Source organism: Caloenas nicobarica, chromosome 5 (assembly GCF_036013445.1).
Source record: "Caloenas nicobarica isolate bCalNic1 chromosome 5, bCalNic1.hap1, whole genome shotgun sequence".
NCBI lineage: Eukaryota > Metazoa > Chordata > Aves > Columbiformes > Columbidae > Caloenas > Caloenas nicobarica.
Window position 1 is genome coordinate 7134807 of NC_088249.1, and position 12940 is coordinate 7147746.

The 12940-nt window shown below is 40.7% G+C and overlaps 1 protein-coding gene across 4 annotated transcripts in view; it reads left to right on the top strand.

Moving 5' to 3' along the window:
• Positions 1 to 12940, top strand: part of SYNE2 (spectrin repeat containing nuclear envelope protein 2) — a 198803-nt gene that overhangs the window by 120056 nt on the left and 65807 nt on the right. For all 4 annotated transcript variants that reach the window (XM_065635633.1, XM_065635635.1, XM_065635637.1 and 1 more), the window contains 12 exons: positions 1086 to 1253; positions 2269 to 2394; positions 3346 to 3458; positions 4105 to 4246; positions 5108 to 5239; positions 5814 to 5966; positions 6221 to 6430; positions 7549 to 7650; positions 8495 to 8614; positions 8784 to 8984; positions 10777 to 10950; positions 11518 to 11649. In XM_065635633.1, coding sequence (XP_065491705.1) covers positions 1086 to 1253; positions 2269 to 2394; positions 3346 to 3458; positions 4105 to 4246; positions 5108 to 5239; positions 5814 to 5966; positions 6221 to 6430; positions 7549 to 7650; positions 8495 to 8614; positions 8784 to 8984; positions 10777 to 10950; positions 11518 to 11649 — 1773 coding nt within the window. The remainder of the gene's footprint in view (positions 1 to 1085; positions 1254 to 2268; positions 2395 to 3345; positions 3459 to 4104; positions 4247 to 5107; positions 5240 to 5813; positions 5967 to 6220; positions 6431 to 7548; positions 7651 to 8494; positions 8615 to 8783; positions 8985 to 10776; positions 10951 to 11517; positions 11650 to 12940) is intronic.

The window sequence follows — 12940 nt, forward strand, 5'->3', positions numbered from 1 at the left end:
CTGGTGGACCAGTTTCCTTCAAGCACTGAGTCTACCTAAAGCAACAAACTTCACTCCTCGTAAAGGAGCCAATACCAAAATGTCCCCATTTTAAATTACTAGGAGACATTTCCAGCTGTTTTGTTGTTGTTGGGTGGGTTTTTTTAATAGGAACTGAGTGCGTGCCAAGAAGTGCCTCGGATTTAGGCTGTGATTCAGCTGAGGGCTCGGGCGCTGAACTCTGGTAATCAGGAACCTGAATGCACCCAAGTAGCTGGCTGTGTCTGGATCCCATTCGGGGTTTGTGTCAGCATAGGCTTTGACAGAGCAGTTCCAAGTAGTAAAAACAAGCAGCCTTCAGGCAGCTGTAAGCGCTGCTGAATTCCTGTTGCCTTTTAACAGTTTGGTTCAATGTTTAGAGGTGAACTCGGTGGGGAGGAAGGCTTTTCCAACCGAGTGAAGATCTACACAGAAAAATACACATAGCGTGAAGCAGAAGCAGTCTCTAGAGATGGATGTATGATGTAAAGCAGTTAATTTATTGCGGTTAATTACTTTGCAGCTGAGCCATGGTACCTGTCTCCACACCTTAAAAACATAAGTTTAAAGTAATGCAGAGATGCACTTTGATTCACAGCAGTTCGAATCAAAAACCAGATCCCAACAGTTTACAATGGCCTGGCTGACACATGGTAACATTACTATGTCTTGGTAATTCAGCATCATTCCTCCTAAAGGGTGATGTGATTAATCTGTGCACAGCCTCCTCCTCATTGCAGTGTGTTGTCATCTTGGTTGCATCCAAATGGAGTCTCATCATGTCTGCTCTCCTCTTTTATTACTCCATATCTGAGTTAATATAACTTCTTGCGGAGGCCATTTTTTGAAACAGTTTTAAGACTAAGTTTGTATAAAATGTATTTAATCGTTCAGAATAAAAAGCAACTATATTGGAGAAAATCTAGGGGGTTTGCAGCTATTTCTCTTTTTGCTTGTATGTTTCTGTTATGTTCAGACAGGGAAAGTGTGAGCATTGGCTTCAAAATGTTATCAGCAAAGGAGTGTTGTGCTTCTAAGAATGAATAATTGACTGCTGTCCCTTCTAGGTGATGTTGTCAGAGATTGAACAAAAGGTCGTTTTTTTACTGGAAGATTGTGGACATAGTGCAGACTACCAACAACAAACAGAGGCTCTTTCCTTGAAGTTGAATGAAGTGAAGTGCAATTTGGAGAAAGTTCAGTCGATGCTGCAAGACACATACAATGAAGAGCAGGTAAAGCATATGAATGCAGTGCAGACCAAGAATGAGGGAGTCATGGTGCTTTAATGTGCTGTAGCTGCAGAAGAACAGTTACAGCTCACCACGTGAAGCAAGGAAGGGAGAAAACTCCATCAGAAATGTCAGACTTGCTGTTATTCTACTTTATAGTGCTGTAGAGTTATTTGTAGTTTGTGTCAAGTAGTGGATTTTTAATGAGTCTCCGAACAACATCTTTTCTGCTTTAAGTACTCAGTGATAGAGGTCAAGATTTTGCAGGGAGTACAGGAAAAGGATAATAAGTTTTGTTTTGTTTTAAATGCCTTTAAAGTTCCATGATATTTCTCCGTGACAGTATCACAGCAGAGGGGCCTTTAAGCAGTAACTGTCTCTTTGAAGAATACATAAATGGCAAGGGCAGTGACTGCCAGCTCTCCTGCACTGCAGCTGCATACTCTTTGCTGAGTTTCACGATGGCTGAGGCAGTAACTCCCAGCTTCAAAGCTAATTCCCACTCTGCTGTACAGGGACCAGAGAAGCGCACCTGATGTGTTTGTGTAAAAGCAGCCACAGTCTTTCCAGTTCTGGAAAAGCACAGTGTAATAGGGAGCTTGCATGGCCCAGGAGGGAATTAGTGCTGGTAAAGGCTCCTGTTGAAGTATCTCTGTGAGCACAGGTGGATAGAAAATCCAGATGCGTGTTATTAGCATAAATTTCACATCCCTATAATTTGGTCAAACAATAAGAATGAAGGGTTAGCATCAATTAATCTGCTAACAGGAAAAGCAAAACAAGCCTTGTCACTGTCAGAGAGAGAAATGTGAGGACTTTAGCAGCAGGTTAGAATGCATCAGACTTTCAGTAAATTGAACTGGACAGAAATCTTTGCAAGAGTAGCAACTGTGTTTCCTGCACTGTTGATTGGTAAGTCTGAGACAGCTCCGCTGTTGCCTTTTCCCCACATTGTGCCTGCGGGTTCTGCCCTCTTGTCTCATCTGGAAGCCTTCCCACAATGGATCTCCCTTTACAGATTCACAGCAGGGAGAGGATTGACCCAGAGCCCTTTGACATCCTACACTCAGACGGCTCCAGCACATCCCCGCCTGCTCTTGCTGAACAGCCGCACATGTGGCACAACGGTTTCCAGCACCCACAGGTAGTTCTCCTACCACCCAGGAGCCTGGCTGCTCCGCATCCCCTGTGGGTGTGGAGGACAGCTGCATTTATCACCCACTGGGATTTTTGTTGCGGGATCAATTCTGTCAAGCATAGGTTCCAGACACCCTTCTCCTGCAGGAGTTTGTCAGGATGGAAAAAGACCTCACCCCTAAAATTCTGGGTCCAAAAGATTTAGTAATTCTACAAAGCTGGATGGTACCCTCCACTTGCCTTGTATCATAATGATTCAGATGGCATCACCCATCCCTCCAATCTCCTGTCTTTGAAGCATTGATGTATTATGAAATCTGAATCCATACATCGACATTGCTTTTGAAGATGAATTTGAAGCTAAAGCTTTGTAATAGTTTTCCCATGGGCTAATTCACAATGACTTTTAGGTTGTCGTTAACACAATAAAAAAAAAATGCTGTGATGTTCTGTGCTCTGGAAATTACTTCTGTTTTGCTAACTGAAAATTAGCTTTTGCCCTTTTCACGCTGTTAGAAAAGAGTTGGAGAAAATGATCCAGTCTGAGCCATTAAAATTACTCACTTTTCACTTGCAACTCACTCTCTTTTTAACTGAAGGAACTCAGCCTCATATTTGAGCAAGTCCTCATTTTCCCTCACCTTTTTCTCTGTGTAAGGATGGCAGTTGATGGCCTTTAAATTTCCATATGTGCATAATTTGTTTCTGACTGATGGCTTTGCTTTTAAAACTTTAGCTCAGGAAAAAATCTGTCCCATAAAAATACATATTTTCACAAATGCTTTGTTTGGTAAACTCATGGTTACATATAAACTGCATTTTATTCTGATAGATGTGTTCTTAATTTCTTTGCTAAATGAATTCATGTAAAAATGTGATTGGAAAAGCACAATCATCGTTTCAGATTAATACAGTGCACACAACTGATTTTACTGTTCATGCTATTCTCTGTACACAGGATATGAAAGCAAAAACAGCTGAGCAGAAAAGCCTCATTGACTTCATTGAGTCGTGCGTGGAAAAAATGCAGCCACAGTTTGAGGACAGCATGACTCAGAAATTGGAATCAAGGTACAAAGTACAAAAATCAGTTACCAGATTCAGTGATGTAAAACTGCCTAAACCTGCTGAAACTTTGCAGTGGCACCATTGGTTCTGTGCAGGTCTGTGTGTCTTTAGAAGAAAAATTATAGAAACTGGGAGATTTCTTCAGCAGTCTAGAGAAATGGAGTTTCATTTATGTGACAACCTTTTTGATATTGGGCTGAGTCCAGTGTTTAGAATCAGTCTTGATATCAGGCAGGACTGACACCTGCCACAAACTAAAGCAGGCTCATCCAGAGGCAAGTTTGGTATCTCTGTTCACAGCCTTTGCTGTGCAAATTCACAGAGGTACCCAGCCAGGTTTAAAGGCTTTGAAATGGGGTCGTTTGGATCATGCACCTTCCAGCATGGAACCAAGACGTGCTCCAGGACTGTGCCTCCCCATATTGTCATTTCAGAGACAGAGGCGGCCAGCAGGCCCCTAGGGAGTTTCATGGGAAGAGAAAAGCCCAAAGAAATTGTATCAAAGCTTGTATTAAAGATATTGCACTTGGTTTCACTCTGGTTGGGGGCAGGAGCAATAGAAACTAATCCTATAAAAGAAGTCTTACAAATCTAATTATGCATATTCTGCTTCAGTATTTTCCATTCTAACAATATTTTCTCAATACAGCGATGGAGAATCTGATCCAAAGAGCAAGCAGGCTAATCCCACTTTAGCTCCAAAGGACCGAACGGGTAATAAATGGCAATTTTTACAACAAGAGCTATCATCAAAGATGAAGTCTCCTCTCTGCCAGCTTGTGGAACCTCAGGTCTGTTTAAGTTCAGTGAAACACTTTCTGCAGGCAGTTGGTTATGGTAAAGATAGCAATTGGTGTATCTTCCTGCATCATGTCTCTTCATCAGATAACTGAAATCTGTGCAAGCATCTCCAAGGAAATTGTTACTGCATGCTGTGTTCATGATTGTCTTTTAATTTTCTTTTGAGGTAAATAAAGTATCTGAAGTGGTGACTCCTAAGCATAGTGCGGGAGCAAAAAGATGTATCCTTGTAGTTCACATTCTTTTATGAGAACGTAGAGAGTTAGCTAGCAAGCTCCCAGCTGAATGTCATGGTCAAACCAAATCTCTGGCTGAAATTTTGTTCTGCCGTTTACCATTGTGTTCTCTCATGTTGAACGCAGAGTTTGGACTGCAACAAGAGCATGCTATATATTTATTCTGAACAGACTGCGGAATTTTGCTGCTTGAACAACACATAGTTTCTGTTATTACTAGTTTTGTTCACATTCAATTAGAATGACTACATTCCCTGTTCTCTGAAATTACTGCATTACATGGAATAATATCAGTTGTGTAAAAAGATGAATGTCAGCTGGTTTTCAGGCAAGACTTACACTGCAGTGAGCAGCAGGACTGCCTTAACAACACAAACCACAACTTGTAGCCCTTAAACCTGGCAATGAGATGCTTCTTTTTCAGTCAATCTCCCATCAGGGCATAGCCTACCCAACTAATTTTTGCCAATAAAAATGGAACCTTGGTATCCAGGCACTTTGTATTAATTCATTGAAACTTTAATGCTTTTTGAGAGGACTGTTATGTAGTTGCCCGTAGCCCTGTCTTCATTTGAGCTGTTCCCCTAATTGCAATGTTCTTTTTCCAAATGTTAGATTACAACAAAGATGAACATGCTGCCCCGAAGCACATTCGCTAGTGCAGGAACCCCAACTGTGGAAGAACTGAAAACTTATACTGTCCAGCTGGGAGACCTAAGCCAAGAAGCAAACGTGGTGCATGCACAGGTAAAAATGGCATATCTTAGCATTGCAAAAAATACCAGGGATTCTAGACACAAGGCACTGTTTGGGCACTGGGAAGTATAGCTTATAATCATATTATTGCAGATGGCATTCACTGTAGCGTTGCTTTTGCATCGGGTATGGACAGTAATGTAGAAATCAGCTTAGGATTTTGAGAGGAAACATTTCAAGTTTCAGTTATGATATTTCCGCTACCTGAATCCAAAGATTTGCTAGTGTGGGTAAAACTCCTCGAACTGTATAAAGTGAGGAGCCTGTGAATGATTTCAGTGAATCTGCAGTATTGGAGCTGACAAGACAAATTGTGTTGGGCCTGTTCCATATATCAGAGAACTGTAAGACCACAACCACTCCCAATATGTCAAGGGTCATTGTCTCAGCTTTGGCAGCTCCGAATATTGCATGCATATAACTGTCTTGTCCAAGTCTGTCCCTCAGTATTTGCTTAATTCCATTTTATTATTAGCTGACGGAACCTCTAACCTTATACAAATGAATAAATCTTAACCATGCCTTGCGTGAAAAGACTGAAAACTTCTGATTTGCTTTTACCCAGGATAGTGTGGCAGAGGAAGTCTCTTCCAATTTGGACAGAAAATTGTTTGAGCTGCTTCTGGCAATCAGCAGATGTTTGAATAACATGGAGGAGATGTTAAACACCTCAGTCCTCTCCACCGAAGAGGCAGCTGTGCAGCAGACTCTCTATGAGGTAACTGTCCTAGAACATCCAGGGAAGGAGAAACCCCAGTGGATTTCTGTTATAACAGAATATATATGGCCTGGTATTTCCTCTCTGGTTTGCTGGTATTATTCAGGAATAACACCACCAAACTATTTGGTGTTGCACAGATTTGGGCCTGTGGCTTTTAACAATTATCAACTTGAGTCCTACTGCCTTCTACAGGCAAGAGTCTTTGGACAGAGACCATTTTCACTTATGTTTTATTTCTTTCAACCCTTTAGACTCTTTCCGTTGAGCTGCAAAAACTTCACGCCTATCTGAGTGATAAAAAGGATGATCTTCTAAAGTCTATTAGCTGTGCTGGTGGGAGCACGGATGTGTTCTGCGAGTGCTTTAGCAACTTGCAGGCGCGGCTGGAACAAACTCAAGCTGCCACCGCTTCAAGGAGCAGCTCAATGAAAGCTGGGCTGGATCATAATAGCAATTACCAGGTACTCCACTGCCAAATGCACATCTTGTTTCACAGCATCTGTTAGACTTGTCAGCGTTAATGCATTTGGGTTACAGATGAGCCATCTGTAATGGGCTTGCTTTTTTTTTTTGGGTACTAAACAAACTTGTCTTGGCCTCTCAAGAGGCAAATTAATTTTGCTGTTTACAGTGCTGTTTGCAGTGCTGACTACCTTAGAGGCCTTGGTCATGGTAGAAAATTTGCATGCAGAAAGGGTGGAAGTAACCTGGGATCCTGTGCACGCTGAGCTACAGGCTAAAGCAAGTTTCTGTGTGTACGGAGTAGTTCAAGGAGGGTTTTGTATATTCTGTATTCTGTATATTCTGCTGCTATGTGGACTCCCTTTTGATGCCATGTCTGGCACTGAGCTACTTTTAGCTATATATTGGAGGTTGATTTGACCCTTTGTATTTACTTTTCTTTTAGATTTTTTGCCACAGTATCAGAAGCCATGGTTTTGTAAATCTGCTTTTTTGTTTGTTTATTCTTGAAAAGCAGATAACAAACTTTCCTGTAGATTCTGGTGATGGTCTAAATCTACTCACTATTGCTGGAAAATATTCAGATCGGGTATTTAGGCTGAAGAAAGGAAAGAAAAGCTTAGTCTTTGAAATACAGTTTCCAATGTCCAGCAAAACTCCAGTGTGCTTATCATCTGCAAGTCGGCCTAACTCTTTACTGCTGAATAATAAAGGAGTTCCTTTGAAGAACATTGGGATGTTGTCTCCAAACAGTAGCAGGGCTAGTCTTGCAATGTTTACTTACGCAGAATCCATGGAGCTCCATCAGTCACCAGTAATGGGCTCATTTTCTCATTTTCAGAAGAGAAGAATTTGTTTCTCTATAAGTTTTGCAGATTTTTGCAGCCACAGAGGATAATTGTGACAGAATAATCTGCTTTCTTACACTACACAGACTACAAATTTCCCTCTCTAAATTACTACTTCTAGCCCATAAGGCACGTGCTCTATTTTGGTTTTTTAAATAGGTAAAAAGTTCTGCTGTAAGAGAGAACCATTTTGTTTGCATTGTAATTTTGTCTGGTCATTACTATATTCCTGATATGTGATATACTTCTGATGTTTGTGTCTTTTGCAGAATGAAACCAGGCTGCTCTATGACCAGTTAACTGAGAAAAAAGCTACTCTGCAACAATACTTGAATGCAATACGTGGACATAATGTTTCTGAACAGCTTCAGGTAATTTGAAGGAAAGGAGAGGAAAAGCTCTCAGCATTAGCTATTATTTCCAGTTTCCTGCTATCTGTTAAATTTCATATTTTCTAAAGTTTGAGTCTCACTTAAGTTTTAAGAATGGGGGAAGGAGAGAGTTCAGTATTTGCCACCTTTTTTTTTTTTTTTTGACTACACCTTATTCCATAGTCAGACCTAATTCCAGTCCTTTTAGTAGCTTGAGTGGAGGAACCAGTCTCTCCACAACCTCTCAGAGCAAATACAGCCCACGCAACAGCAGGGAAGAAAAAGAGCACTTCACACGTTATGTCTTTTTATATGCAAAACTAGGCCTTCTTTGTGGGAATAGGACTCCAGTATTTATATCAGCTCATTCAGCATGTGTGAGTACTTTATCATATGACATTTGATCAGTTAAGCTATTTTCTTCAACCTTCATAGGGATTAGCATAGAATTAAAAATTAATATACTTCATACCCTCCCCAGGGTGGTCATCGGCCATCTATGTGTTTGTTGGTGAAGCAAAAAGGGTGTCCCAAAACTTTTTTGTTACAGGCTCATAACCTTGTTTACAGACATAACTTTCTGCCAGGCTGAAAGCTGCATTCAGAACTGCTGAATCCCCTAGCAGGGACTGCTGCCTTACATCTATGCTCTCAAGTAACCATTCTTGGAAAAGGAACGTCAGAAGTACAAAACTTCCCTTCCTTCAGAGAGAACCTGTCTCAATCCAGCCCTCACTGAGTCTTTCTAGTTCATAAGAAAAGATGACATTTTCTGAGCCTAGTTTAATGTTAAAGTTTAATGGAACAGAACTCTTCCTAATAGCTTCTTTTGTCCTTGACTTAGAAAACTGATGCCTGCGCTTTGGAGCTGCAAAACTTTGAAAATCAAGTATCAAAACTGAGAGGGCATGGGGAAAGATTGCAGTTACCTATCACCTTAATCCAGGAAGCTTATAAATTAGAGGTAAGGGCACAGTACAGCTTCCACTTACTCAGCAAGGTTTGTTTTTTCTAAGCAAGGTAGTTTTAGCATCGAAAGGCTGATGGTTGGTTTGCATTCTGGGGATGTGTGTGTGGGTTTGTAGGATTAATTTCTGTCCTTCATGAATCACTAAACTCTGCTTACATTGTAGGATGTTTTGGATGACATGTGGGGGATTCTGAAAGCAAAGTACATGGAGCTGAACTCTCCTTCCATCAGTGAGAGCCAGTATGAGGACTTACTTCATGGATTTGCAGAGCTGGTAGCTATTGGACGAGAGAAGATTGCACAAGATCCAAAGCAGCTAACAAAAAGCAGAGCAGCTCTACAGTCTCACCTGGAAAATCACAAGGTATAAGATGCTTATCATAGCACTGCTCAGATCAGCATAGCAGGAGTGCTGTCTTCTGTGACTGGTTTCTCTCCAGTGTTTTGGAGAAGAATAACTAGCTCATAGAATAGGGGAGGGGCTGGAGTGAGTGCAGAAAACAAAGCAAAGTTTTTCAGTAGACCAAAGTAGGACCCACTAAAAAATACAGAAGAGATATTTTTATTTCAACTACAGTTTTGGTGATAAATTAGGAACAGGATTTCAGTTTTATCAGTCCAACTCTACTTTGGCTTATCTCAGAGCATTGATATCTGAGAAAAACACATCCTTCTCATTACTGGTAATAAATCCATAGTGAGGTTCCTGAAATTGCTGTCTAGCAACTGGGAGTTGAGCCTTTGCTTTCAGCATTCTGTGCCATCATGATGTGGTGGAGGAAACTTACCTATAACAGCTCCTTTTCTGAAAACAGGATAGTTTAGACCCCCTCCTTGGCAGCCCAGTGTCCCCTGTACCCAGCTGCTACATGCTTGATGGGACATGGCTGAGAATGCACCTGCAAGAAGCCCTGGCTGATGCTAGTGACTTGAAGATGTCTCTGTCACGTCAGCACCTTGGTTTAACTGCTCCATGTAGATCAAACTCCCTTAAGAATTGCTTCAGGATGCCAAGCACTGCAAAGCACTACTCCAGAGTCATAGGAATAATGTCTGTCACTCGCAAATTGGTCTTAGCAAAGCAAAATGTTAGGGATTTATTTCCAAAGGAAAACATATAATGTATCTCCAGTGCAAATATTGATTTACAAAAGCAAAAGAAAACTGCAAAAGCCATTTTCCCTACACTGGTTATCAAGAATTATCAGGATGCTCCCACAACCTGTGCCTGGGGTCTGGTCCTTAAGTGAAATTCTTGCACTAGATGTTAGTTCTTAGTGAAGAACATCTTGATTGGAGAGTGTGATCTTAAACCCTCAAAGGTTTTTGTAGGGGAAAGTGTTCGGTTGAGATTCAGATGTTTCACAAGAGGTCAGCTGAGCCACAACTAAATAAAACTGTTACCTTATAGTTATGCGAAAGGATAATTGTGCCCTACCTACTACTTAGACCTTAGAACTGCTAATACCCTTGGTGCTTGGGGTCACCTGTCATCCATGTGAAACAAACTGGATAACGGCTGTCTGGTGGTAACTACTTCATGCTGAAGTATGAATTTATGTACAGTTAAACTCTTCCTTGCATAATCTTCCTACAACATCTTTGTATTTCATATGAACTCAAGGTATAAATGCAGATCTTTTTCTTTAGAAATGTATAAATGAAAATAGCGTATGCAACTCATTTATACCAGAGGAGGTTTAGACTGGTCATTAGGAAGCATTTCTTTACTGGGAGGGTGATCAAACACTGGAACGGGCTTTCTAGAGAGGTGGTCGATGCCCCAAGCCTGTCAGTGTTTGAGGTATTTGGACAGTGCCCTTAACAAGATACTTGAACTTTTGGTCAGCCCTAATGTGATCAGGCAATTGGACTAGATGATCATTGTAGGTCCCTTCCAACTGAAAATATCGTATTCTATCCTATCCTATCACTGATTCCTGACTCACTGTAAGATGATCAATAACTGCCCGTCTCAGGGTGATGCAGAATTTGGGTAGAAGTCTACTGACTCCAGCTATGAGAGACCCTGAAACTGGCTTCTCTTCTCAGTGAGTCTTCTCTGTCTTCTCCATGCTCCTGCTGTGGGTGTGTGATCTCTCTTAAAGAGCAAGCTTTAACTTGTTTTTTTGTTGGTTTTGGGGTTGTTTTTTCAGGACTTTTTCCACAACCTCATGACCCACATGGCTTTCATGCAAACATTTTCCAAGAAAGTGGCTCCCTCCGTCTTTCAAAAGAGTGAAGAATTCTGGAGAGAGCTGGTGAATGAAGTCAAGTCGCTGGAGGAGAAGGCCTGCCAGTATGGTATACACCTAGAGACCCTCTTAAAGGTAACAAGTCAAAAGAAGCACAGAGTAAAAGCTGGAGGGGAAAAAAGAGAAGAATTGCTTCTAGGGGAACCCTGTCCTTACGAGTGATTCTTTGGCTAGTAGTTGTCCTTTCCTATCTCCATTGGATGGCAACAGTCTATTACTTGTTTTGTGTGTGTCAGTTAGCTTTTTCCTTAAAAACCTCTGAAAATGGACATTGCAACGCATTACTCTGACAAGGGTGGGACTTTGACTTCTTGCAGTAATTTCTGAGTGCCTGGACTGAAAGAAGAACCCTTAAAGGCTCAAAAATAACAGCATCACTTTAAAATAAAACCTAAACTTTGATTTTAAAACACCCCTATAGAATAAAAAAAATGAAGTATACCATTTTAAAATAAGAAATCTTGATGATATTAAAGAATGAACGAGTTAATTCATCTCTGGTGAAATCATGACTCACTTTAATATTTCCATATTATTTACCTTTTTTTCATATTCTGTTTCATTAAAGCAAAAGCTCAGCCTGGAATAGTAAAATTGCAGAGATAGATGTGTGCTATATTAGTGATGCAATATATCTTTTAGGAATGGGTGGAATTTGATGATGAATGCCTAGCTTTCAATAAGGAGTTAGAGACCCTTACCTCTCTGTTGCCTTCTGTGAATTTGGTTGAAGAAACAGAAGAAAGATTAATGGAGAGAATTGCACTTCTGCAGGTATTTATGTGTCTGTCTCTCTGGTTTTCTTTGTGGATCTGTAGAGCTGGCAATAAGATTATTTAGGACACAAGGAGAAGCTAGCTTGCGGGGCACTGTTTTATTTGTGTCCTTGTCTGTGTGCATATGTGTGCTGAAAACATGAATGTTACATTAAACAGTAGCACAGCATCGGGCTGCTAATTTCAGCCAGGGGCTACAAGTTGATCTAAGTGGGAGTAACGACTACAGCTACTTCAGAACTTGGTCTTCAAATGCAAATACTTGGGAGAAGATGATGCACAGGCTACATGGATCCCAAGGACAGCAGGGAGCCTTGGGGTGAATACAAAGCCACTTCTATGTAATTCAGCAAAGATTTTCATGCCATGGTGTAAAACTTGGGGAAGAGGGGAATCCAACCCAGTGCCATTCTACAGGTTTACTAGCTCCTTTTAAAATCCTGAGAATTCAGAATGAGATGGCCTAATTTCTATCTGGCCAAAGAGAATAAAATTCCTTTTGCGTAGAAAGGCAAATAGGCTCCTAGTTTGTTCCCAGCTTCATCTCTGTTGGCAGAACTACGCATTTATTTAGAACATGAAGTCCAGTCGGAAACATTTTGTCTGTGTTTTAAACACATATGAATATAAGGTTATAAAAGAAGCCTTCATGGTTGTTTTATAAAATTAGGAAGAAATAGTGTTCAATATACTAGTGATGTATCCTCAGAGAGCACTCTGCGTTCCTCACAGATTTGCCCTTTCTCAGTCTTCAGAGGATGCACTCTTAGAAATTTTGGAATTAATGAGTCTTTGGGTCTATATTGAGCTCAGTTTGATATTTAGATTCGTAGACTATAAAGGCAAAAAGGACTACTGTGATTTAATCTAGCTAACTGCATGAAAGAGATCACTGGATGTTGCCAGAAAATTCTGAGCTACAGTAAAGCTTTTGAGGAAAATCAACAGTAGATATTTACAGTCGCAGTGGTCCGCTGCTGCTTTTGGTGCCTGTTGCACTGTGACAAGAGACACGCAATATTTGCATAGCCGTTGATTGTGAAGTTGCCTGTGTTCCTTTGTTTTTTTAAGTTCTTAACTAGCTCTTTGCTCTTAAGTCTTTATTTGTCTTTAAAGACATCAGAAAGAAAATAGTAAGGCTTTAGAAGATACTTTTGGGGTGAGTCCAAGCACTGGAGCTTCACAGGTTCAAGGACAGAGCAGAATAAAATTCTGTGGGCCTTAATTCCTGTGAGAGAAATATACCTATTAATAATAAATATTGCACAAGCTCCTCCTACCTGGAGAGA